The sequence below is a fragment of the Tripterygium wilfordii genome, chromosome 2 (genome assembly GCF_013401445.1).
Source record: "Tripterygium wilfordii isolate XIE 37 chromosome 2, ASM1340144v1, whole genome shotgun sequence".
Taxonomy (NCBI): Eukaryota; Viridiplantae; Streptophyta; class Magnoliopsida; order Celastrales; family Celastraceae; genus Tripterygium; species Tripterygium wilfordii.
In genome coordinates this window covers 10,671,249-10,697,664 of record NC_052233.1, presented here as the reverse complement: position 1 = coordinate 10,697,664, position 26,416 = coordinate 10,671,249, and the positions used below count along the sequence as shown (strand labels likewise).

The 26,416-nt window shown below is 38.5% G+C and overlaps 3 protein-coding genes across 7 annotated transcripts; 2 read left to right on the top strand and 1 right to left on the bottom strand.

The window, feature by feature from the left end:
- Positions 1–18: 18 nt before the first annotated feature.
- LOC120013044 (probable serine/threonine-protein kinase yakA) lies at positions 19–2,860 on the bottom strand. 2 transcript variants are annotated; one of them, XM_038864670.1, is made up of 2 exons: positions 1,540–2,860; positions 19–1,306 (listed from the first exon to the last, which is right to left on the bottom strand). In XM_038864670.1, the coding sequence occupies exons 1-2, from the start codon at positions 2,769–2,771 to the stop codon at positions 289–291; spliced, it is 2,250 nt and encodes a 749-aa protein (XP_038720598.1). In that variant the 5' UTR covers positions 2,772–2,860; the 3' UTR covers positions 19–288. The 2 variants fall into 2 exon arrangements, with proteins under 2 accessions (XP_038720598.1, XP_038720589.1); XM_038864661.1 differs by having other exon boundaries at positions 19–1,393; positions 1,540–2,858.
- A 15,925-nt stretch (positions 2,861–18,785) lies between these two features.
- Positions 18,786–21,283, top strand: LOC120016820 (lipid phosphate phosphatase 1-like). Of its 2 annotated transcripts, none has more exons than XM_038869755.1 (9): positions 18,786–18,985; positions 19,090–19,166; positions 19,325–19,549; positions 19,725–19,812; positions 19,907–20,016; positions 20,260–20,350; positions 20,470–20,658; positions 20,762–20,821; positions 20,906–21,283. In XM_038869755.1, the coding sequence occupies exons 2-9, from the start codon at positions 19,107–19,109 to the stop codon at positions 21,118–21,120; spliced, it is 1,038 nt and encodes a 345-aa protein (XP_038725683.1). In that variant the 5' UTR covers positions 18,786–18,985; positions 19,090–19,106; the 3' UTR covers positions 21,121–21,283. The 2 variants fall into 2 exon arrangements, with proteins under 2 accessions (XP_038725683.1, XP_038725676.1); XM_038869748.1 differs by having other exon boundaries at positions 19,083–19,166.
- A 933-nt stretch (positions 21,284–22,216) lies between these two features.
- On the top strand, positions 22,217–25,934 carry LOC120005355 (lipid phosphate phosphatase 2-like). Of its 3 annotated transcripts, none has more exons than XM_038854968.1 (9): positions 22,217–22,326; positions 22,411–22,517; positions 22,951–23,060; positions 23,144–23,231; positions 23,334–23,443; positions 23,550–23,643; positions 24,613–24,801; positions 24,890–24,949; positions 25,527–25,934. In XM_038854968.1, exons 3-9 carry the CDS (start codon positions 23,001–23,003, stop codon positions 25,724–25,726), a joined length of 801 nt encoding a protein of 266 aa, XP_038710896.1. In that variant the 5' UTR covers positions 22,217–22,326; positions 22,411–22,517; positions 22,951–23,000; the 3' UTR covers positions 25,727–25,934. The 3 variants fall into 3 exon arrangements, with proteins under 3 accessions (XP_038710896.1, XP_038710890.1, XP_038710881.1); XM_038854962.1 differs by having other exon boundaries at positions 22,826–23,060; XM_038854953.1 differs by having other exon boundaries at positions 22,248–22,517; positions 22,826–23,060; positions 25,527–25,926.
- Positions 25,935–26,416: the final 482 nt, after the last annotated feature.

Here is a 26,416-nt window from a genome sequence, read left to right as displayed (position 1 = left end):
ACACCTGAATCAAATATCTAATGCAAACTAAACTCCCAATTATATTACATTTATTCAGTAATGGATAACTAAATTCCCATAATTCAAGCACACAATATGAGTTTTGAGCTTTTACAAGTATACTCTTGGACCACTTTTCTTTTCCTTTGACAACAGCAACAAATTTAAATGAGACAACAAAAAAGAGTTTCCTTATTATCTACCACAAATACATAACCACAAAACAATACCAATATAGATATAAAAGCAAACCCTTTCCTCAAAATTGTTTATCCTTCCTTGAGTGATTTACTGTGCTTGTGAAGTTCTAATCTGCTGCTTGATGTTCTCGGTGGGAATCTGAAGAGAAACCTCTGGCATTGCTACACCAGATGCAGTAGTCATGGTTTGGTACTGAGAAGGCATTGAGGGTGCTAAAGGCTGAGTGTAGTATACTTGGTGGTGTGCAGGATCTGTGTATTCATAGACAAAGTTTGTAGCTGCAGTAGTAGGGGGGCCACCAGACTGCGAAGGATGATGAATCTGGGAGTAACCAACATACTGCTGCTGATGCTGACTTGAAGGCACTTGAAGCAGCGACGTTCCACCTGCATTTGCTGTCCTATACATGTTTGAAGCAATCATTTCCGGCTTAGCTGAAAGAGGAACATTTCGAACATGATTGTATCCTGCTGAAGGAGCCACAATTGTGGGATTTGGGGGAGTTTGGGAGCGGCTAGAAGGCATAGTATTGGCGGCATCACTGATACTAGATTGCTGTACAGGCAAATTGTAACCCTGGGGTTGTTGTCGAGCGGGCATATAGTACATTGGGAATTGATGATCAAGCTGATGATGTTGTTGTTGCAGGTGTTGTGGCTGGGAATGGTACACAGGATAATATGTAGGCACTGCCCCAGTGGGGTGTTGTTGAATGTAGTGAGTACCAGCATGAATGAATTGTTGTGGCTGTTGTCTCTGTTGTTGTTGTTGCAGCTGCTGCTGCTCGAATTGGGATTGCAACACATAACCAGAATCGTGAACCTGTTGTTGTTGCTGCTGCTGCTGCGACTGCTGCTCAAATTGGGATTGCAACACATAACCAGAATCGTGAACCTGTTGTTGTTGCTGCTGCTGCTGCGACTGCTGCTCAAATTGGGATTGCAACACATAACCAGACTCGTGAACCTGTCGCTGCTGCTGCTGCTCAAATTGGGATTGCAAACCAGAATCGTGAACCTGTTGTTGTAACTGCTGCGGTGGTAATTGGACCCGATTGTTTGGATCAGAGACATTAATTTTTGGATCAACAGGACTAGCAGGAAACCTGGTAATTCCAGAGGGCACTTGAACAACTTGGTCTTGATAAATTAGTTGTTTTTGTCGAGCTATTGCATTTGTTAAACTACTATCACTGAAAAATTATGACAAACACCAATCATTCATTTCAGATTCCGATCATTTCTCCCCAAATACCACAATTATCAGATCATTAAAACAAAAATATTACTAAAATAAAGTGGAAAATGAGCACGAAAGTACGGCAGATTGAAATGGTACCTTGAAACTGAATCTGGGGAAGGCAAATCAAGGCCACCGCTTGACTTCTGTTGCGACTGTGGAAGAAAAGTCTGTTGCTGCTGTTGTTGTGACTGTGATGTTGGTGGTTTCCGATACCCAACCGGCACGCCATGGTCCGATCTCTCATCATCGGAGATCACCCGATTGGAATAGTCCCCAGCAACAACCCCCGAGCTCACGGGCATACCAGGCACCGAAATTGTCCCCGGCAAAGGAGGCGGAGGCGCCGAGGACAGAACCACAAAACCCTCATCCTGCTTCTGCCCCGTACCAAAACCCATCTGCATAAATTGCTCCTCAATCCCCACAACCTTCTGATCCTGCTCAATTTTAACACCACCACGGTCCTCCACCTGCACCCTAATTGGGGGCAAGTTCGCCAACGAAGGCGATGACGATGTTGACCCAAAAGACGATGTCGTCTCTAACATGGGCGAATCTGGTACCGAGTGTACATCCTGTCCTTGACCCTGCTTCACATTCTTCTGTGAACCCTCCGTATCTCTCACAATATTACTCCCATTCGCAGCATCATCATCTAGACCCAGTAAGCAATTCACTGAGGCCGAATCAGAGAATCCCCTGTTTAACAACCCAGCCCCGTTCAACGCGTTCAAGAACCAGTCGTCAGACTTGGCAGAATTTTCCAGAAGTGGCCCAATAGACTGTGACGAATCGGGCTTCAAGGGGAACAGGAAAAGCCTCAATCGAGAGGGTTTTGAAGAACTTCCAGATGTCCGATCATACTCGTCGATCATGTTCTCCAAATCTTCATCAATTGTGACGGATATGAGAGAATCCAGGTCCTCAGTCGGGAGCTGATACTTGAGAGTAAACGGTCGGTCGTTGAGAAGAGTACGGGAGAGGCGTGAAGAAAGGGACGCGAGACTCGTATGGCGGTCCACGACAACGATTCGAGTATCCCCGCCGACGTAGCACAACGACTTGTCGTGCGGACGAGGAACGATATGGCCGCCGTAGCTACACATGAGTCTAAGCTTGGTGGTGACGGCTCCGCCGCCGGCAGGAGCTGGTGGGTCATCCCAGGAATCGGTGTTGAGAGAACGAGGGGAAGAGTCAATGGATTCAGTATAGGTGGGCGCGTTTAGGTGGGTGGGTAAGTTGGTTGTGGTGTTGGTTGTGGTGACGACGGCTGCTGGTGTAGGAGTAAGAGGTGGAGCCGCTGGTGGAGGAGGTGGTGGTGGATCCATGCGGAGTGAGTTGGAAAGAAAATGGGTTTTTGGTGTCGAGGAAGAGAGAGAAACGGCGCGTTAGTGTAGTGGGAGTGATGCTTTATAGGTACTCATCACACACCATCTCCCCTCCAGCTATTTATTCTTCTATTTTGAAAGTTTTATAAAATATATTCTTATCCTAATTAATTCAATTTTAATTTTTACTTATTAAATTCCCGATACTCAATCGTCCTACCCTCTCTAAACTTATACTCGATTCTCCAAATATCTTATAAGTTACAGGGTGTTGATGTTCATTGATTTCATTAGTTTAATTTTATAACATGTTTGAAAAACATACGATAATCTATTAGATAGAAAAAAATTCCGCAATAGTTATGAGAAATAAGAATGGTAGATTACTCAAATTATTTGGTAAAATATCCCAAAATTATTATTGTTAAAAATTTGGGGATATATTAAAAAATAAAATACATTGATAGCTTCGATCTGCTTCAGATGTCTAAAAAAAATTTTGTCGGGATCATAAATCGTAATACCTCTTTCTCGGTTATAAAAAAATCAATGCGTTTGGTAAGATAGACATTGCATGGCTTTCTATAATTAATTAACAAAATGGAATATACACTTAATGAGTTATGATCCTTATAAATTAGCAAAAAATTACTTTGACACAATGACACCCATAAAATTGATCCATAAATCAAGTGATTCTAACTTCACACATTAATTCCCAAAAATGAGAAATAACATGAAAACGCGTTTGCTAAACCAAAAAATCGTCCCGCACTTTTTGAATTAAAAAAAAATCTTGAAAAACTGAAAATTCGGAGAGTTACAGATGACTTTGCACGCACTGTATGTACACGCGCGGTTTTATTGGTCAACGACGGCTGGAGAGCCTACTTACCGACAAGTGGCTGGAAATGCGCGTGGAAAACAGCCAGGCGGCGTCCCATGTAGATGCAGTGCTGTAAAGATGTGAACGTTATATCCAAACTGCCACTGCCAACTTTCAATCGCTACAAAACAAATATTTTTAAATAAAAACAGTCTCCAAAGATGGCTTCCTATAGAAGATAAGAGAATCAAGTGCTTTTGGGTGTGCAAATCTTTTTGTGAGGTTCACACATTTGAATCTAGCTAATGAAAAGACTACAAGAGTAAGGTCAAAGGTATGGGAGTTAATAATCTGTCCGGTCCGGATTAAATGAAGTTTGTACATAAATTACATTTTTGAAATTTAAGTTCAAACACAAAATTTTTGTCTGGTTTAAAATCAGGTTAGGATCCAAACACATAAATCTTATCCGATTTATTTGTCCATAACCTAACCCATATTAAGTTAATTTCCAATTTTATTTATCTTAATTTAAACCAATCTGAATTTCGTCAATTAAATACATCCGAATTTCAATCCATATTAGGTTCTGAACATATAAATATTTCATAAACAATCCGATCCATAACCGATTGGGAGTCGATTTTTTTTGTCATCCCTAGTCAAAGGTGGCTATTGGGTTTCTTCATGGGTTCAATCTTCTTTTATAATCATGTGTGTGTTCGTCTACATAGCTCGCTAGATTGTCTATATGTGACATGAATTCGTGAAAGCAAAAGTAGAGTGAAGCTTTTGTATTGCTCTTAGTTGCCTTTGTTTTTAAGTTTAGTGAACCACTAAGTTGGTGTTAAAGCATGAAGAGTATCAATACGTCTCTGTATTGTAATTCTATTTATTTATTTAATTATGTTCTTTGTAATTACAAATGTCACACAGTAGTTGGTCCCTCTCTAGGGCTTCATATGTATTCACACAGTTCACACTATAAATACAAATGCTTCTCAGTGCAGCCGGCAATGCTTGAGCGGCTGAGAACTGTCCAGCGTATTCTAGCTCGTGTTCAATATTCTGTCTTTGTAGTTTTTCAACTTGGTATCGAAGCTTATGGCTGGAAACGGCGGCGATCCTAACCCCACGCTCACATCTGGAGATGATGGTGTTACTGATATAACCGTAGGCTCTGTCCAGAAGGAGCAAGCCTCTGTTTTGTCGAAATCAAAGAGCCGAGATGTGTCTACAGGCTCCCTTAGCACACTGAAGCCTATCGGATCAACAGGTAATCCTTTGGGATCCTATTGTTCGATTAAACTGACTCATGAGAATTATCTACTGTGGAAGAACTTTGCTCTCCCAATGATTCGAGGAAATCGAATGGAGGGATTCATTACTGGTGCGAAGAAATGTCCGCCGGAGTTCATTGCCTCATCTGAAGAGGGTGATAACTCTGAGGTGATTGAAAACCCAGATTATGCTGAATGGATTGCTCAAGATCAGACCTTGTTAGGATGGATTTACAACTCCATGGATATCGACGTTGCTGCCGAAGTCATGGGATGTGAGACTTCAAAGGATCTCTGGAACTCGATTCAGAGTGTCTTTGGAATCAAGACAAAATCCAACATTACCTACTACAAAAGAGAGTTTCAGAAGGTCCAAAAGGGAGCCATGACCATGTCAGAGTACTTGAAGACTGTCAAGAAGTTAGCGGATAATCTTGCTTTGGCTGGGAAACCGGTTCCCTTAGATGATTTGGTTCAACAAGTGTTGACCGGACTCGATTCAATAGAGTACAACCCGGTGGTTTGTCAAATCTTGGAGAAAGAAAACATTAGTTGGGTTGATTTACAAGCAAAGTTACTGAGCTATGAGAAGCGGTTGGAGCAGATCAATGCCGGCTTATCATCACTTGCTTTAGGTCCGGTCTCAGCTAACTATGCTGGCATGCGAAATTTTGCCAATCAATCTGGACAGAGTAGAGGTCACGGTGGTGCCTCAGGATATCAACACAGAAATCAAGGGTTTTCAACCAATAACAACAATCAGCGGAATTATGGCAATAGAGGAGGAAGATCCAGTCGAGGAAGAGGAGGCCGATCCAACAATTCTCGCCCACTTTGTCAAGTTTGTGGCAGGATAGGGCACACTGCGGTCAAGTGTTATTATCGGTACGATGACACTTATCAAGGAACTCCACCGGACCAACAGAGGAATGCAAACAACATCAACACCAACAACAACAACACAGCTGCTTTCATTGCTAGTTCGGAGGTAGTTGGTGACCCGGCATGGTACGTCGATAGTGGTGCCAGTGCGCATGTTACAGATGATGTTAACAACATTGGACAGCGAGCTGATTATCAGGGTAAGCAAACTCTCACTGTTGGTAATGGTAAGCAACTTCCAATTGCTCATGTTGGGAATTCAATTTTGCATACTGGTGCTGACAAGGCTTTATTCTTGAAAGATATATTGCATGTTCCAGAAATTAAAAAGAAACTTCTCAGTGTTTCTCAGCTTACTGCTTTTAATAATATTGTTGTTACCTTTGACTCTTGTGGTTGTGTTGTTAAGGACAAGGCAACAGGAACAACTCTGCTCAAAGGGAAGCTTAAGGATGGACTTTACCAGCTTGACATTTCCACCAAGCCTTCTCATGATTCTCAATTTCCAGCTCAGCATTCTCAGTGTCGTTCAATCTTTTTAGTTCAGTCTGATAGTTTCAAGTCTTTAAATTCCCTAAGAGAATTGTGGCATAGGAGATTAGGCCACCCCTCATCTAGAACTCTTGATCTCATCCTATCATTTTGTAATCAAAAAGTTCAAGTTAATGACAAGACGATTTTTTGTGATGCCTGCCAGTATGGTAAGTCCCATCTTCTGCCATTTAAATCTTCTACTTCGCATGCTTCTAATCCATTGGATCTTATACACACTGACTTATGGGGACCCTCCCCAGTCTTGTCCACAAATGGGTTCCGGTATTACATTCATTTTCTTGACGATTTCAGTAGATATACTTGGATTTTTCCATTGCGGAACAAATCTGAGTCCTTCAAAGCCTTTATTCAGTTCAAAAATCTTGCTGAAAATCAACTCGAAAGGAAAATTAAATGTCTTCAAACTGATATGGGGGGTGAGTACCAAAGTTTTGCTGATTTTGTCAAACAACAGGGTATTGAGGTTCATCATTCTTGTCCTTACACCTCTGCTCAAAATGGAAGAGCTGAGCGAAAACATCGACATATTGTTGAGACCGGCTTAACACTTTTAGCCCAAGCAAATATGCCCTTGAGGTACTGGGCAGAAGCTTTCCAAACCTCAGTTTACTTGATCAATCGTCTACCTACACCGGTGTTGCGAGGCTTCACACCTTTACAAAAACTCTTTAAAAGATCTCCAGATTATTCTAATCTCAAAGTGTTCGGCTGTGCATGTTTCCCATGCTTGCGTCCCTATCAAACACAAAAATTCCAATTTCACACTACCAAGTGCGTTTTCTTAGGATATAGTGATGCACATAAAGGGTTTAAGTGTGTCAGTCCTACGGGCCGTATATATATATCTCGGCATGTTGTCTTCAATGAGCTTGAGTTTCCTTTCAAGTCTGGTTTTCTCCATGCAAAACAGTCTGAGACTCTTACTCTCTCACAATCGTGCACCTGGTCTCCTCCGTTGCTCTCTACTAGCCCTCCATCTCCATTAATTTCTGATGCTTCCTCTTTGTCAGATGGTAAAATCACCCCTTCAGCTTCCTCTGACGCTGTAGCTGCTCCGGTTGCTCCCTTAACAGCATGTTCACCTGAGCAAAATCCATCACCTGCTGCTATGAACCAATCTGATGAGCATGCTGATGGAGATGTTGGGCACCATGAAAGTGCAAGTTCAGGCAACATGCCAATCCACTCTCGTGAACCTGTCGAAACTGTTATGGAATTACAGTCCGGTAATGTTGTTCCATCAAGCATTCACAAACATCCCATGATAACAAGATCCCAATCCGGCATAATTAAAAAGAAGACATACCCCTCAGAATATCATGTGTATATGGCTTCAAAGGACCAAGTACCACGTGAGCCAAGTACTCTTCAAGAAGCACTGAACGATGTTCCTTGGTTTGATGCTATGAAAGAGGAGATCACTGCTCTTCAACGGAATAAAACTTGGGTTTTAGTTCCCTACTCACCTGCATATAATTTAGTTGGCAACAAATGGGTGTTCAAAACCAAATATAACTCTGATGGCAGCTTTCAACGATGTAAGGCGAGACTTGTGGCCAAGGGTTTCACTCAAACTCCAGGGGTAGATTTCTCTGAAACTTTCAGCCCAGTTATTAAAGCTTCTACAGTCAGAGTTGTTCTTACTCTTGCAGTGTCACGCAATTGGATGGTAAGACAGTTGGACATCAATAATGCATTTTTGAATGGCACTTTGCAAGAGACGGTGTATATGAGGCAGCCAGAAGGATTTGAGGATGTGTCTAAGCCAAATTTTGTTTGCAAATTGCAGAAAGCTTTGTACGGTTTGAGACAAGCTCCAAGAGCATGGTATGAAAAATTGAAAACTACCTTGGTAAGTTGGAAGTTTCGTAACTCAAAGTGTGATTCCTCTCTTTTCTCTTACAAAGACAAGGCTCAGATCATTTTGGTCCTCATTTACGTTGATGATATCATTGTGACTGGAAGTAATTCAAGGTCCTTGCAGATGTTTGTGACTAAATTACATAGCATGTTTGCCTTGAAGGACATGGGAGATTTACATCATTTTTTGGGCATTGAAGTGCGACGGGATGATACCGGTATGTATTTGACTCAGACTCGTTATATTGGAGAGTTACTTCAAAGAGGTCACATGGAGCATGTCAAACCTTGCCCCACACCAGCCGTGGTGGGCAGGTCCATGTCTCTTGCTGATGGTGAACTTCTGAAAAATCCAACTGATTATCGACGTGTAATTGGTGGACTTCAGTATTTAACCAACACTCGTCCTGACATTTCATTTATTGTAAATAAGTTGAGCCAATTCTTGCATGCTCCAACTGTTAATCATTGGCAAGGGGCAAAGCGAGTCTTAAGGTATTTGAAAGGGACTCAGAATATGGGACTACATATAAAGCCATGCTCAAGATTGACTCTCCAAGGGTTTTCAGATGCGGATTGGGCATGTTGTATTGATGATCGTAGATCTACAGCTGGTTATTGTGTGTATTTTGGTGACTCTCTAGTCTCTTGGTCTTCACGAAAGCAACATGTTGTGGCTCGCTCTAGTGCTGAGTCCGAATATAGGGCATTGGCTCAAGTTTGTTGTGAACTGTCTTGGCTTGAATCACTTCTTCGAGAGCTGTCCTTCAGATGTTTTTCAATTCCTATTACTTGGTGTGATAATTTGAGTGCTAGTGCCCTGGCTGCCAATCCCGTTTATCATGCTCGAACGAAGCACATTGAGGTTGATATTCATTTTGTTCGTGACAAAGTTCTGGCCAAGCAGCTCGATGTGCGATATGTCCCATCTCATGATCAGGTTGCTGACTGCCTCACTAAACCACTGTCTCACTCTCAATTTGCGTGCTTTAGAGACAAACTTGGAGTTGTTGAGAGACCTCTACCACTCACAAGTTTGCGGGGAAGTGTTAAAGCATGAAGAGTATCAATACGTCTCTGTATTGTAATTCTATTTATTTATTTAATTATGTTCTTTGTAATTACAAATGTCACACAGTAGTTGGTCCCTCTCTAGGGCTTCATATGTATTCACACAGTTCACACTATAAATACAAATGCTTCTCAGTGCAGCCGGCAATGCTTGAGCGGCTGAGAACTGTCCAGCGTATTCTAGCTCGTGTTCAATATTCTGTCTTTGTAGTTTTTCAACTGTTGGTACTAGGTATTATTCATGCTAATTAAAACGATTTGTCGTGCATAGAGTTGGACATATTTGTGTGAATGGAATGTTTTTCATATTCCACCTTCTCTTTTGTAAGATAATGGATAATATATATATATACACACATATATATACACATGGAACCTTATCATGTTAAATCTTCTGATGATCTATTGATCGTTTCTTCTCAATTGAAAATCAAATTGGGTCCCAAAATTTTGATGGGTCTGACTAGACGTTTTCTATTTTTGGTACCTTGTTCCACATTGTATAATAAATGCTAGTGTCATCACAATCGACCCACCAACATGATAAATTTAAATATTCAATCAATTGTTCGAAGAGTCAAAGGTTGAACTGTGTATTTTTAAATAATTTAATTTATATATAAATGATAAAAGTAAATAATATGAAGCATACAATATGAAATTTGATATATATCAATAATATATTATAAATAATAACAAAATAATAATGAGATGAGTTGTTAAAAGTTTTAAAATTTTATGTGTATCAGCAATTTTCTTATACGGACACTCGAAAGTTATATTAAAATACATACTTCAATATTATCATTGATTTGAAACATATGAGGCTCAAAGTAGTGGGTCTCACTTGTCATTTCACTTTTGAAAACATTTAAAAAATGAAGTGTGTAAGTTAGAGCATCCACAGTGATGCACCAAATATCCAGCACTCCAAAATCATTTTTTCTCTTCTCATCTATCCTGCGTGGCACAATTTAATTGGATGAGTGAATCCCAAAATATATACTATTCATCAACACTCCATACATTCCAACACTTCATACTTATTTTCTCTATTTTCTCTCTCTTCCTTTTCATCATATCTCCCTTCATTTTCATCATCTCTCTTCACTATTCATCAACTATATACATACTCCAACTCTCGAGTATCATTTTTCCACAACTAAATTTTCAAGTGTCATTTTTCATCCATTGTGTGCATTTGGCGCTATATTTATAAAAAAAGTTACATTTCAAGTACTTAAAATACACTCTATTATACTCATTGTGAACATCTAACGCTTAACTTATCAAGAAAGAAGTATCATCTCAAGTACTTCAAAATCATTTCATTGTAGATGCTCTTATTAAGTTACAGAAATTCGCACTTTAGAATTTATGTTTACTACATATATATACATTTTTAGATAGACGACCAGGGTCAAATGTTTCACAGGGTCGACATCAAAACCGTCTCGACCTTTTTGAAAAATGTCAGTTGAATTGGCATGATTAGTGGATCGGGTCAATTCTGATAACCCTGATAAATGAAAATGGACGATCAAACACTTCATCGAAGTTGTGTTTGGTTGCTCGCCGACAAAAAGCTCTCAAGCCTCAAAGCAATAAGCTGTAAATCATATCTTGAGTTTTGGGGTCCAAACAAGTCATGTTTTCTGATTACGAACTGTACATAATAGTTCTTTTTTGACTTTTTAGAATCTCGATATATGTGTCATATAAACAAAAATATTAACCTTATTAAATTTTTTTTTTTTAAACAGAAATTTAGGAAGGGTTAGGATTGGAATTCACAATTTAATGGGTGGATGATCCCTTATATGTAATGTGATTACCGTTCAACCAACGACTTACTTGTCTTATTAAAATATTATATGTTAGGTTTCCCTAGTTTCTATATATTATTAATTTGAAGCAAAAATATATAAAATTATTTAGCTGTTTTTTATATTTTAATTTAAGGGAACAGATCCCGATCCAAGTGATAGATTAGCCCATAAAAACCAATAAATCTACAGTTTACTATGGAATGTGATAAAGGGCGTTAGGGAGATAATATATATATATATATATATGCATATATATAGTTTTTCTAATAATGCATTGCTTCCAAGGCATGACATTCCACAAATAACAATATAAACAATTACAAAAGAAGAAATAAGAGAAAAGAAAGAGGAAGTGATTCAATTCATGAGCTATTAGTGGTGAGTTTACGTCAAAAGGCAATCATTTATGGGATCTTGTCGCAAGAAAAAAAAAATTCTAAAACCTATTTATCAAGTGGTATAATACATATCGATCGACTTTCTTGGTCACTTGTGTATTTACTTTATCACGTCATGAGTTCAAGGGAGAATGTGATATCATTTTCTGAAATAAAATACAAAATATTATACGTTGAGTGTACATACGTCGACCATCAATATTTCTCCCCAAAACCGATATACAATTTACAAAGAAGAGGCCCATGTACACAATCGGTGTGGGCAAAAACAATGACAAAAATCGACACACTTTTTTTTTGGGTCTTTAAAATTGCACTATATTCCTGTGGTTATTCTTCATGTATGGTTTACGTAACTGAAGGGATCATGAGATAAACCAGTAATTTACTTATCCGTTTATTGGTCCAATTCAACTAACAACTAATCGAAATTAACGGGTAATTACGTAGCTGATTATGACCCAATTAATTTCTCAATTAACCAAATTTAAATATATCTTAATGTATGAAATTTTCTATACATATATTATCCCACTTGATATTACTTTTCATTAAATAGATTTATACATATATACATTATTATTGCTTTTGGTAACTAAATAATATTAATTACTACCAAGTAATTAAAAGTTCCATTTGATTATAATTTAAGCTTCCGGAGAAATGAAGGGTCATACTTAATTCATATATCATCATTAATAGAATTATATCATCCGATACACAAAAAAAAGAAAGATGATTACCTTCATCACACATTTAGACCTTATTACAAAAAACACTTTTAGACACTGCGATAAATTGTTATACCTAGGAGGTATCAAACTCTGAATCACTTGACAATAATCTAATTTGTAAAGAAAACAGAGAAAAAGAATTGTGTATGGTGTTGAGAAAATTGTATGTTCATTTACATCTATGTTAGTGATATATATAGGAGAAGAAAGCACTAAGTCAAGCCTAAACAACGGCAAACAACTAGAAACATTGCCTAATTTATGCATGCATTTAAGGTAATGGAATCAATAATATATTCTCCTTGATATCCTCCTTAACATCCTCCTTAATTTCCTCCTTAATACTCCCCCTCAAGTTGGAATAGATGTTGACTATGCCCAACTTGCTAAGTAAGATGGAAAATTGTGGGACACCTACAGCCTTCGTGAAAATGTCTGCCGGTTGCTTCGAGGTTGAGATGTGAAATGTCTTGAGTAAACCGGCCTGAATTTTTTCTCTTACAAGATGACAGTCAATCTCTATGTGTTTCGTTCGTTCGTGAAATACTGGATTTGACGCTATATGTAATGCTGCTTGATTGTCACAATACAACCTAGCTGGTTGTGGATGCTTGATTCCAAGATCACATAGAATGTACTTTAACCAAGTTATTTCACAACATGCCGAAGCCATGGAACGATACTCTGCTTCCGCGCTTAAGCGGGACACTGTGTTTTGTTTCTTAGTTTTCCAAGAGATCAGTGATTGTCCGAGGAACATGCAATATCCTGTGGTGGAACGACGTGTGTCTCGACATCTAGCCCAATCCGCATCGCAAAAAGCATTCAGCTGTATCGGACTAGTGGCAGAGAATAAAATACCTTGTCCGGGGGCTTGCTTGATGTACCGCAATACTCGGTAAGCTGCTTCCAGATGTGGAGTACGGGGCTTATCCATGTATTGGCTAAGAATATGGACAGCATACACTAAGTCTGGGCGAGTAAGTGTCAAGTATATCAACCTTCCAACAAGTCTTCGATAAGAAAAAGGATCGCTGATGCACTCTCCATCAGTCTTGTTGAGGGATAAATTTTGTTCCATAGGAGTGTTGACTGACCTAGCAGCAAGGTAGCCTGCATCCTCCAGTATTTCAAGGGCATATTTACGTTGTGAAATAGCAATCCCCTTGCTAGAACGTGCAATCTCTATACCCAAGAAATATTTCAACTCACCGAGATCCTTCAACTTAAATTGTCTCATGAGACCATTTGTAACTTCCTCAATGTCTTGCAGACTATTCCCTGTGAGGATGACATCATCAACATAAACAAGAAGTGCAGTGAAGACGCTACCTCGGGTTCGGATGAAGAGTGAATAGTCCGACTTAGATTGATGAAAACCAGCAAGTTTGAGTGCTGTAGACAATTTTATGAACCATTGGCGAGAGGCTTGTTTGAGCCCGTACAGAGATTTGTGCAACTTGCATACACGAGTCTCCCCCTTTCGTCCGAAACCCTGAGGTAGGGACATATATACTTCTTCCTCAAGATCGCCATGGAGAAACGCGTTATTGACGTCAAGCTAACGAAGATGCCAATGTTGGGTGGCAGCCACGGCAAGAAGGAGACGGACGGTAACAAGCTTGGCAACTGGGGCAAAAGTCTCCCTGTAATCAAAACCTTCAATCTGACTGTAACCTTTGGCAACCAACCGTGCCTTGTAACGTTCAACTGTGCCATCAGGATTGAATTTGATTTTGTAAACCCATTTGCAGCCAACAGGTTTCTTGTGCGGTGGCAATGGTTGGAGGGACCACGTACCATTTTCTTGGAGAGCCTGAAGCTCTTGGTCCATAGCATGGCGCCATTGGGGGTCCTTGACAGCTTGGGAAAAGGTGGTGGGTGTTTTGATGGCTGAGATGGATGTGGCAAAGGCCCTGTGGGAAGGAGACAAGTTATCATAGGATATAACATGAGATAAAGGGTGAGAAGTACCTGTATGTCCAGCCAATGATGGAGGCGATGACGGTGGATCCCGAGTGGGCAATGAAACCTCCACATGGTAGTGTTGAAGATAACTGGGAGCATGGGTTGTGCGGCGTAGCCGAGGTGCGGGTGTGGAGGTGGGATTTGGGTGTGGCGGAGACATAATGGGGTCAAGTGTGGTAGTGGTGTCACTATGGAATGATGTGTTTGGTGGAATGTTAGGTGTGTCTGAAGGAATGGGCATGGCACTCGGTGCAGGTGTCGGTAATGGGTCAATAGAGACCATTGGAGTGGGAAACAACGTGGAATTGGGGGGAGGGGAAAGAGTGGCAGCGGAAGTAGTGTAGGGAAATAATTGTTCGTGAAAAACAACATCCCGAGAGATGAATATTTGACCAGTTTCGAGATTGTAAACTCGGTATCCTTTGGTACCATATGGGTATCCAAGGAATAGGCAACGGATAGAACGGGCATCAAATTTAGTAGGACGAGTATGGTGGGTGGAGGCAAAACACAAACAACCAAACACACGTAAATGTGTATAAGAATGTGTTTTGTGAAAGAGAATTTCGTATGGAGTTTTACCTTTAAGAACAGGAGTAGGAGTACGATTGATGAGATAAGCAGCGGTAAGGATGGAATCTCCCCAAAAAAATTTAGGAAGGTTGGCTTGAAAAAGTAAGGAGCGGGCAACATTTAGAAGGTGACGGTGCTTGCGTTCGGCTACTCCATTCTGTTGTGGGGTGGAAACACAAGTGGTTTGATGCATAATCCCTTTTTCAGAGTAGAAATTATGCATGGAGAATTCAGGGCCATTGTCACTCCTAATGACTTTGACGCGAGTAGAAAACTGTGTTTCAACATAGTTTATGAAGGAAAGAAAAGATCCACGTGCATCGGATTTGCTATGTAATAGATAAATCCAAGTACAACGAGAAAAATCATCAACAATTGTAAGAAAGTATTTTGCCCCATTGAGTGATTGGATATGGTATCCTCCCCAAATGTCAACATGAATTAATTCAAATGGAACTTTCGTAGTAATAGAACTCAATGGAAAAGAGTTACGAGTTTGTTTGGCAAGAGGACAAATGGCACAATCATCAACTGAACAAAAATGAATATTTTTGGTAGACAAAGATATGGCTCGTAGGCTTTTGTTAGATAAATGACCTAAACGTTGGTGCCATAAATGGGATAAGTTGGAAGGTGTAATTGTTGAGGCGGAATAACACCCAGATATCCTCGCAACGTCCAAGTAATAAAGCCCATTGCGCTCAGTTCCCATCCCAATCATCTCCCCCGATCGTTGGTCCTGAACAATGCAAGACACATCAGTAAAAATTGCAGAACATAGGGATGTTTTGGCTAATTTGGCTACTGAAATTAAGTTTAATCGGAATGATGGAACACATAAAACATTATAGAGCACAAGATTATCAGAAAACCGTATGGTGCCTATATGTGTTATGGGAGCAATGGCATGATTGGGCAGGTATACATGACGATTACGAATTGGTGTCTTGGTGGTCATAAGAGTGGATGAGCAGACCATGTGATCTGTAGCACCTGTATCAAAAATCCATTCCTTATGTGGAATAAGAGAGTTTGCACAAACTGTGTTACCTGAAACGTTGCTCATTGTAGTTGCCGCATTCACTTGACTAGTCATGTTTCCTACTTTGTTTTGATCAATAAGAGCAAGGAGATCATGATATTGATCTGCCGTGAGGTTGTAGGAAGGTGGTGTGCTGTCAGTATTGTCTGGTTGAAAACTTACATGATAAGCCTTTGAACGAGAATGAGAGTTTGTGTTCAAATGATTACTCTTATCACCGTGAGAGTTGGCCCTCTTAAGCTTGCAGCAAATGTCGATTGTGTGACCTTTGTGTCCGCAGTAGTCACATTTTAAGTGTGCCCGACAGTTTTCAGTGGAGTGACCAGTAAGGTGGCAACGATGGCAACGGATAGTGGAGAGGTGGGACAAAGGAGCTTTCCCTGTATGATTGAACCTTTCTCTAGCGGTGAAAGCTGCTGCCTCTGGTGCTTTACCCAGACCTTGTGAGGAGATGACTCGTTGTTTTTCGTCTTGATTGACAAGAGAGAGCACTTTGTTAGCAGGAGGTAGTGGATCCATGAGAAGAATTTGACCACGTGCTGCTGCATAAACCTCATTGAGTCCCATAAGGAACTTGATGGTACGTTGTGTCTGTTGGTATTGATGTAGAGTCTTGGCAATATCCCCACTACAAGGTGGTAGAGGACAAAGTGCATCTCGTTTGTCCCAGAGACTTTTGAGCTTGGTGTAGTATTCACCAATGGTCATGTTGCCTTGCAAGCAATCATGGATTTCCTGCTCAATGTGAAAAAGGTACACACTGTTGGTGGTAGAGAGTAGTTCCTTTAGTTCATTCCAGACGGCAAGAGCACTATCATTGTACATGACGCTTTGTCCGATTGCAGGAGTTACTGTGTTGAGGATCCATCCTTTGACAAGAAGATCACAACGAGTCCATTGCTTTACCTCTGCCATGGATCCTGTGACAGGTTTGGTCACGGTTCCATCGATGAAACCGTCTTTGTTCTTGGCAATAAGGGCCATGAGCATGGCATGACTCCAAAGAGGATAGTTCTCTTGATTCAGCGATTGGGTCACCAGGATAAGACCAGGTTGGTCCGAGTGGTGAAGATAGAGAGGATCACTTTGATCATCGTGTCTATGGTTTTGCATCTTGGTTATCTCAGATTTTTCTGGGTCATTGTTGTCGGTCTTTGCCATGAGTGTGGAGGCAAGGTGAAATAATGATTTGCAGTTGATGTTGTTTTACAGGAAGGGTGAAAGCCTAAGCTCCGATACCATGTAAAGAAAACAGAGAAAAAGAATTGTGTATGGTGTTGAGAAAATTGTATGTTCATTTACATCTATGTTAGTGATATATATAGGAGAAGAAAGCACTAAGTCAAGCCTAAACAATGGCAAACAACTAGAAACATTGCCTAATTTATGCATGCATTTAAGGTAATGGAATCAATAATATATTCTCCTTAATATCCTCCTTAATAATTGGTTATTTCTCTGAACTTATTTCTTAAAGAATCTCACTCGAGGTTAAGAATTCGATTCAACTGACGCAGATATTTTCAAATAATTTGTGGTGGGCTTCGACATAACTAAGTAACTAACATGTCGGATAAGTTTACGCGCACAAAATACACGTTTACTGAGTTGTTATTGGTTTTAAAAAAATAATATTGAACACTGATTGAAGAATGAAGAGTATGATTATCATAACCTTGGCTGACTTATAACACAAATAAATAAAAATGTTTCGTGTGTTTGCTTAATTGCATTAAAGAATCATATATTACATTAGCTGTAACAATTGAAAGGCATATAAAGATTGGTCTAAAGCAGAGTGGACTAAAAGAATCCAACCATTCTGCCAACACTTTGGGGAGACACTCAAGCTGTCACACAGACAGAAACAGTGGTTTCTCTCCTTTGGAATTAGGACTGGACCCTCCAGAAATATTGTCGTCAAACTTACCAAAGTAATATATATATATATATATATATATATATATATATATATATAAAGTTACCCAAGTAATGTAGTCAAGAAATTATTTTAATGATTAAGGAAGACAAAATTACATAAAGGATTGGATGAATCGTATATATGAACTGAATAACTTAAGTCGGCAGATCCACGAGTAAAAAAAAATTCTCCACTTGATAATATGATAAGTTGGGCCAAGGGTATTTGAAATTAATAGGAATTGAACTAAATATTTACCGAGTCCACGTGATTTGGTTTCAGATGGATTCACTAAGTTATCACCCAAAAGTGGTTGGATGAATCATATATTATATACCAATTGAATAACTCAAGTGTTATTTTATAAGGACCATTTGGTATGGAAACTATCTCAATCATAACAATTTTGAAATTCACCAAGATATTTTAATCCCTCCACCATTAGAGGACAAATGTAATATTCCTAGGATTTTTTATTTTTTTTTTAAAGATGAGACTCCTAAGACAAGAAGTTGATGATAATTTTCTCAAAAAAAAAAAAGGTTGATGATAAAAACACATTTTTACTTAGAATTATTCTCAGAAACCAATCAAGGGATCAACCATCATTTCCTTTAAAAAATGATACTATTTTTTTTTTCTATCAAGATAAAAATTCCAAAGCAATGTGATTGTAATTTTGAAATTCTAAATTCAATGATTTGATGGTACATACTTATTATACCCTCACCCTTTTCATGATTTTGAAAGCGATCTTTGTTTTTCCAAATTCTCTTAAGCCTGGGCTTGGCCCAACGAATAGGCCCAAAATATTCAATCGAACATGACGAGCCTTGAGCCCTTGACAGCGTCAAAAAAGTGCGTTGAGGCTTTTTAATTTTGTCCCTCTCTCAACCTCTGGCGTGACTCTGACGTGGCGACTTTTCCTTAGCGAACTACGTGTGGGCTCCACACGGTTCTTCCAATAGAAGGGGAATAGTTTGAGTCAACATATCCAACGGCTACGATCACTTCCTATTTGATCGAGTATTTAAGCCTGCCGATGCTGACCACCATTTAATACGTGATCGAGAAATTTGAATTTTCAAACAACGGAGGCTTCGCCGTTAAACCGAGGATTCCTTTATATAACTGCTCGTCAGCGCCAAATCGAACAATTTCAAAGCCCTCTTTTGCCGGAACAATCACTCTCTCTTGAATCGCCGGTGCCGGCGTCCTTCGCATATTTCAGAGAAGAAGAATTTTTTTTTTTATAATTTGAATATTATTTTATAGGTAACACGGATTGTCTTCTTCTCTTCCTTCTGTGCTGGAAACAAGAGTGTTTTTGTTCGTTTCTTCTTTTTTTTTTAATGAACTTAAGATTCTTCAGTTTTTAGGTTGCGAGACTTCCACAATGGCTTGGATGAGTTTGGAATCACTTCGGTCTCTCTTCAATTTTCGCGGCATTGTACAGGTCCGTGGCTTAATAAGTAAATATTTACTGTTTAATGACGATTTTAGGAGTAGATTCAGTGAATTCCAATTGTTTTTCAGATATTATTGTCTGTTGTAATGTAATGTTGTTCACTTTGATGAATACTGTCTTCTTTCTTTTTCGTTAATTTTCAATAGAGGGAAACAATGAGGGAGATTGATCTTGGTGCGTGCACTATTAAGTCTCATGGATCCAAAGTTGCGAGGAAGCACATGCATGATTGGCTTATCCTGTTGCTGCTTGGGGCAATTGAGATCGTTCTGTTCACAATTCAACCATTTCACCGCTTTGTGGCTGAGACTATGATGACAGACCTCAAATATCCCATGAAGGACAACACTGTGCCTGTTTGGTCTGTGCCTGTAAGTCTTTCTGACCATCCACCATCAGATTTGTTTTGTGTTATGGCTTGATTGAGTAACACGAGACATTGAAAATCAATCTGGAGCAGTTAATTCTGTGTATTTGTGGTCTTCATAACCGTTTTGTGCTGTTGAATATCAGGATAACAGGTTTCTTTTTTCTTTTGATGTCCAGATGTATGCAGTTTTGTTGCCTATAGCCGTCTTCCTTTTCTTTTATTTTCGTAGGAGAGATGTCTATGATCTTCACCACAGCATTTTAGGTAATAATCTCTAACTAGAGTCTTTGTGCCGGGTTGAAAAATTGTTTGGGAATAGTTTTTTTTGTAATGATTTCTATCTTATTTTCTGGAGCAGGCCTTCTATTTGCTATGCTGATTACTGGGGTTTTCACGGATGCAATAAAAGTTGCTGTGGGACGGCCTCGACCTAACTTCTTTTGGCGTTGTTTCCCGGATGGAATTGATGTATGTTCTTGCTTTTCTCGAACTTATGTTCCTTGTTTCTCCTTCCTTTAACCCATCACCACAAGTCCACAACGAGAGCCTTGTGCAACGAGTGTTTTTTGCTTTATATCTTTCGCATTTGTTATAATTATGCCAAAGTACTACAGAGACCTATATATTAATATCTCTTTCCTTTTGGCACCTTTATAGCTCTGAAAATAGTGCATCACTGATTTTTATATCTTTTTTTTTTGCCTTTTATAGCTATATGATCATTGGGGCGATGTGGTTTGCCACGGGAAGGCTAGTGAAATAAAGGAAGGATATAAGAGCTTCCCAAGTGGCCATACTTCATGTAAGCCTTTTGACATCCCTAATTCAATAGTATATCAGACAGATCATGTAAATTTACAGAATAAGCATATGAGACTATGAGTGTCTAATTGTATGATACAATTCAAAATTTGTTTGCAGGGTCCTTTGCAGGACTAGGTTTTCTCTCATTGTACTTATCTGGGAAGATCAAAGCATTTGACCGCAAAGGGCATGTTGCAAAGCTCTGTGTAGTATTTCTCCCATTGCTTGCTGCATCCCTAGTTGGTGTATCTCGAGTTGACGACTATTGGCACCACTGGGAAGATGTGTTTGTTGGAGGTCTTTTAGGTTTGTTTTCAATGATATCACGTTATTGATCATCATCAAAGCCTCTTTCTAACTAAGCATATTTTCTAACTGTCTAAAATCTATGGCTTTTACCTGGTTGTAGGGCTTGTTGTAGCAGCATTTTGCTATCGGCAATTCTTCCCCCCACCGTATCATGTTGATGGTAAGGATTTTCTTGTCTTCATATTTACCAATCAATTTCACTCTCTCTTCTTAAATATTAAGCTATTTTTTATTTTTTTTCAAGGATGGGGTCCTTATGCATACTTCAGAGCTTTGGAAGAATCAGGTAGCAGGACAACTAATGGAACCCAGATCACAAATGCAGTTAATGTGCAAACCCAGGAATCTGTTCGTGCTGTGAATCAAGAAGTCAGCCACAGAGACGAGGCATATGTGTCGCTATCTTTAGGTAATGATCCAAACTCACCATTGGATGCAATGGAATTAGGGAGGAGGTGATATTTCAGACATTATTTCCTGTAACAAACTAAATATGTAGTTTTAGGGTTTTAGTAATAAGGCAATGCAGTTTTGTTTTTGCCACAGTTATTATTTTATTTTTTTGATTTGTTACAGTGTAAATCTTGTAAAATCACATTTTTGGAATGTATATACTTATATATTGTTAGTCCTATCATCTTGGCTGTAGGAATTTGAATCTGAATCTGAATCTCCTTCCTTTAAAGGCAAAGAAAAGAAGATAGATTAAACCAGCAAGCAAGGAATCTACAAATCTAAATTTTGAGACTGTATCTATAATTTATAATATAATAATATCCATTAATATACCTATGAATTTTATCTAACCACTCAAGTGATTTTTCAAGTTGATTGTAATGAATCATTCCAACTACTAGATTAAAGTTCCTTATCTACCATCTGTAATCTGTTAAAATATTTAACAGAAAGTAGAATGATTCAAATGTATAAATTTATATGCGTCAATTATAGTGGCGAATCTAATGTTATTTCACTTAGGGATTGAGCCCCCGATGAAATTACATACATCCCATGATATATGAGGCCCTCAATATTAAGCCCTTGATGATTGAAAATTCCGAATCTGCCACTAGCCAAACGTATCATAAAAATAAAATAAATAAATTATCTTATTTAAAAAAAAAAAAGGGGAAAAAAAAAACAGAAAGAACAAGGTTTCCAAATCCCATCGTCCATTCCATCTTTGATGTAAATGGAAGATACAGACCTAACATATGAACGATGAACTGACAGCACTGAAACCAGGCACAAACACAAGTGCTCTATTTTGAAAGATGGATTAGACAATCTAAAAGACTTTTCCCACTAACTTTGATACACAAAACAAAACTGGCAAGGGCAAAATGCCTGTCTGTTTCAGTAAGTAAAAATGTAAATGGATAATTACAATTTTACGAGTAAGTGAATATGAATTTAGATTATCCATAAATATTTGATATAAATTTATAATATAAGAATTCCCTTATGCAGATAATCATAAATTATATTAAATTATGCACGTTAATTTTATAAGAGAATTCTTCCTTAAATTTTATAGGGTTAAAATAGGTGGTATAAAAATAGGAGATGTGTTAGGTGGTGTACATTTTCTTGATTCCTTGTGTGTACAATCTGTCTTCCTCCGTCGATGGCGACAGAGATTTGAGAGAGTGACGCAATTCGCGGGTAAAGAAACCTACCCCTGCTGCATAGCTCTTTCTCAGCTTTCACTCCACTGCAAATTCACTCCATTTTTGTCGTCTCTCTCAGCCGCGGACAAAATATACACACGCTTTTGTTTCTTTTTAAGAAAAGCTGAATTCCTCTCACACTCAACCAGTGCTTCTCGTTCTTCAAAATTTGAAGGTTTTTTACAGGTCAGTTCATATTCCAAATGCAATTTAATTTGCTATTCGTTGTTCTTTCTTTACCTGTCTTTCTGGTTTCAATATGTACTGATTTTCGGCCTGTGAGCGATTACATTTGTTGGCTGCTACTTTCTGATTTTTGCTTCCGTTTTTGATTGTTAACACTTTCTCGGCTACCAAACTGAGCGTTTAACAGAGAAATACCTGAAGGAATTGGAGGGTTTTAGTTTAATTCGATTAATTTAGTTTGTGAATTACGGAATAGATGCTCGTCTTCCACAAAGGTGACATATATTACGTATTTTATTTTTATTCAGAGCTGTAAAACAGAAACAAATGCCCGAGGTTCAGTCAGGTGCTTACACCATAAGATCCCATGGAGTTAAAGTTGTGAAAACGCATGTGCAAGACTGGCTGATTCTTTTGCTTCTTGGGGTGACAGAGATCATTTTGAATATCATAGAGCCGTTTCATCGCTTTGTTGGACAGGACATGATGACAGACCTGAAATACCCATTGCAAGACAATACTGTTCCATTTTGGGCAGTTCCAGTATGTTCGGTTCTTATTCAAATTTGTACAAATGGAATTCACTTCTACGACAATCATAAACAATTTGTTTTTCTGTCTAACAGATCGTTGCAATAGTGCTGCCTTTTGCTGTCATTATTTTCTATTACTTTATCAGAAGGGATGTATATGACCTGCACCATGCCTTACTGGGTAGCTTTTGTCGTCTCCTGATTATTTTTTTATTTTTTTATTTTTCTGCTTGCATATTGTTGTACAATGTGATGACTTTAATGTATTATGATGCAATTTCAGGACTTCTATTTTCTGTTCTTATTACTGGAGTTATTACTGATGCCATTAAAGATGCTGTTGGTCGACCTCGTCCTGACTTCTTTTGGCGTTGTTTCCCTGATGGAAAAGGGGTTGGTCTCTAATTCATAACTACCCTTGAATTACCTGTTAGTGATTTGTTGACTTTAGGTGCTGTATTGATCTCATGCTTTTGCCAATGGCACATGGCAAGCACAGGTTTTTGATCCTATCACAAAGAATGTTATGTGTACTGGTGACAAGAGTGTCATCAAGGAAGGACACAAAAGCTTCCCTAGCGGGCATACTTCTTGTAAGAAGTCTAATATCTTCCAGTCCTGTATGTCTATGTTGTATATGGGGCGTGTGTTTATGTTTTGGACTCTTCCTTTCTTGATTTTAAAGTTGATGCTAATGAAAATCTTTGATGTAATTATTCTGCGCCTGATTTGAAAGTTTTAATTAAATTCGTATTCCTTGATACTGCTGTTTATTCCCGTCATTGATGCATCAATTTTAACATTTCTGGTTTAAAGATGTCTAAGTTGTGTTTCATGTCATACTTGGTAGTGATGCCCAAAGGCTGAATCTTTTGCCTTTATGCATGATTACAAACTGTAATTAGTGTTTATTGGGAAGTGCCAGAAATATTTGAACAATTTGTATCATATTTACTGAAGCAGTTAGTAAGCATCTCGTATCAATAATTCAGAATTAAACCATACAGCTGTTAGAATTCAAAATGATACTGTTGGGTATTCAGTAAAAATCAGTTGACTTTTTTACTTGTCTGTTGTCTTTTTCAAAAAAAGTTGATTGCAGTGTGGGATTTAGTTCTACTCCTCTAGTTTCTTTTTTATTTCTTGGTGATTGAACTGGTTTCTTCATTTTATCTCACCTATACTCGTATCATTTACTATTGACATCAGAGGATTGTATTCTTTACGAATCATATCATACATACACAAGCACAATGGAACATATGTTGATACCTTGTGCTATCAATTTCCCTTTATTTGTGCTTATCTCATTTTGCATAAATTGTCTTTAAACCTATGTTTTCTAGAATAAATAATCAAGTGGATAATTTTTCTTTTGATTGGAAAATAAATGGATAAGTAAATGAGAGAGAAACTTTCTTACTATTGCTGTGTTAGCATGTCTGAAAGATGGTCTTTGGCTATGGAAGTTCACTATATGGCTTATGGATTGAGTTAAGATTATGTTGTCTGCAGCTTTTCATACGAAAATGTTTGCCAATAAGATTTTTATCTCCATGCAGGGTCCTTTGCAGGTCTTGGTTTCCTTTCTTGGTACTTATCTGGGAAAATCAGGGCTTTTGATCATAGAGGCCATGTAGCGAAGCTATGTTATGTCCTTTTACCATTACTTCTTGCAGCTCTGGTTGCAGTCTCTCGGGTTGATGATTACTGGCATCATTGGCAAGATGTTTTTACAGGGGCTATTTTAGGTTTGTTTATTGAGGACTTATTTATATGGTTTAGTTTGCATACTCCTGCAATGAAGCTTTCCAATTCTTTTACTGTCCATGCTTGCAGGGACAACAGTTTCTTCATTTTGTTACTTGCAATTCTTTCCGCCTCCGTATGACATGGATGGTAGTGTCTCCTCATCCCTTATCATATGCTTTTGATTTTAATCTGCTTCACTCTTCATCTGCCTTGGGTTTAACTTTAAATTGATTGTTCATTACTGGATGTCCAAGATGGGTAGAAATGCCAATAAAATGTTGTTAGGTTAAGGCTTGTATTCGGTTTTCAAAAAGTTTTGGTGGGGTGAAATGTCGCCATTCACTTCTTCAAAGACCTATGGGTTGTATTCTCCGTGTTCTCATCAAGTAGGTCCATGGGGAACTTATATAGGGAAGAATCATGGCTTCAGGGACTAGAATGTTAAAGGCTGTTGCATTTTATTTTATTTTTCATTTCAAAAGCTATTGGAAGGTTCTATTAAAAAAATCTTTCTGTCTATAACCCAGAAGATGGCTAGAAATATTCATTGGTGACATGTATTTAGCTCTTCTGAATTCTCAAGTTTCTTGTACCTATTTGCAAATGATAGAGAATTTCGGCTTACGTTCTTTTTGTTGGATTTCAAATAAGATCATCTGTCCTTGCATTAGTTGATCGTGGAGAGCTCAAAATTTGTTGGTATAATGAATGTACTTTTGTGCAGGTTGGGGACCTCATGCATATTTTCAAATGCTAGCAGAATCTCGAAATGACCTTCAATCTGAAACGAGCACCAATCCCATAAGCGTACGGCAAACAGAGCTTGAAAGTGTAAATGTTGAAACTCAATCTCAGGTGGAAACTTCAAGATTAAATACTGGAGATGCCATTCTGGATGGATCCAGAAGTGGAATGACCCGCTGACATTGGGCTGTTGCCATGGAGATAGACATACCAGGTGTGAATACTTTGTAAGATAAGTTGTATGTGTTTGTTTGCTTTAACAAATCATCCTTCACCTTTTTCTGCTCAGGTCTTATACTTGTTCGCTTCTTGTTTTCCAGATTTAATTGTTTTTGTAGAATTTGATACGGTTTTATAGTTGATTGATGCTAGTTTCTTTTGATTTTTACTTCAAGGATTGAAGTAGGTTTTAGTTTTAAATCTTACCGGCATTGGATTAGGGTCTGGACAACTAAACTGGACAAGATTTATGTGTTTGGATTAAGACTCGGACCCGGTTTTAAATCGGACAAAAATTTTATGTTCAAACCCACATTTTGAACATATAATTTATGTCCGAACTTGGTTTAATCTGGGTTGAACAAATTCGATCATCCCAATTTGATAGAGTTTTGCCATCCCTATCAGTATACGCCTGCTCTCGCTTTAGATTCTAATTAATAACTTGATTAAGCCAAGACCTCGTCATTGTCGTCAGAGACAAAATATGGTATAAATTAAGACCCAACTGTTTGTCTCAAATGTAGGAACTTAAAGCCGCTTGAATCTGGTCAATTATGGCCACCAAGACGAGTAGGAAAAAAAACAAAACAAAACAGGAGATTCGGAAAAAAAACAAAACAAAACAGGAGATTCTGTTCATGGATGATA

What these genes read in the sequence shown, in the direction of transcription:
- LOC120013044 (XM_038864661.1), bottom strand. Translation starts at nt 2,771, where the DNA reads ATGGATCCACCACCACCTCCTCCACCAGCGGCTCCACCTCTTACTCCT. An exon ending in TCCCCAGATTCAGTTTCAAG is followed by an intron (nt 1,394 to 1,539) that starts GTACCATTTCAA and finishes ATAATTTTTCAG; the next exon opens with TGATAGTAGTTTAACAAATG.
- LOC120016820 (XM_038869755.1), top strand. Translation starts at nt 19,107, where the DNA reads ATGGCTTGGATGAGTTTGGAATCACTTCGGTCTCTCTTCAATTTTCGC. An exon ending in TCTTCACCACAGCATTTTAG is followed by an intron (nt 19,813 to 19,906) that starts GTAATAATCTCT and finishes TTTCTGGAGCAG; the next exon opens with GCCTTCTATTTGCTATGCTG. An exon ending in GTTTGTTGGAGGTCTTTTAG is followed by an intron (nt 20,659 to 20,761) that starts GTTTGTTTTCAA and finishes ACCTGGTTGTAG; the next exon opens with GGCTTGTTGTAGCAGCATTT.
- LOC120005355 (XM_038854962.1), top strand. Translation starts at nt 22,845, where the DNA reads ATGCCCGAGGTTCAGTCAGGTGCTTACACCATAAGATCCCATGGAGTT. An exon ending in GTTTCCCTGATGGAAAAGGG is followed by an intron (nt 23,444 to 23,549) that starts GTTGGTCTCTAA and finishes TGGCAAGCACAG; the next exon opens with GTTTTTGATCCTATCACAAA. An exon ending in GCCTCCGTATGACATGGATG is followed by an intron (nt 24,950 to 25,526) that starts GTAGTGTCTCCT and finishes ACTTTTGTGCAG; the next exon opens with GTTGGGGACCTCATGCATAT.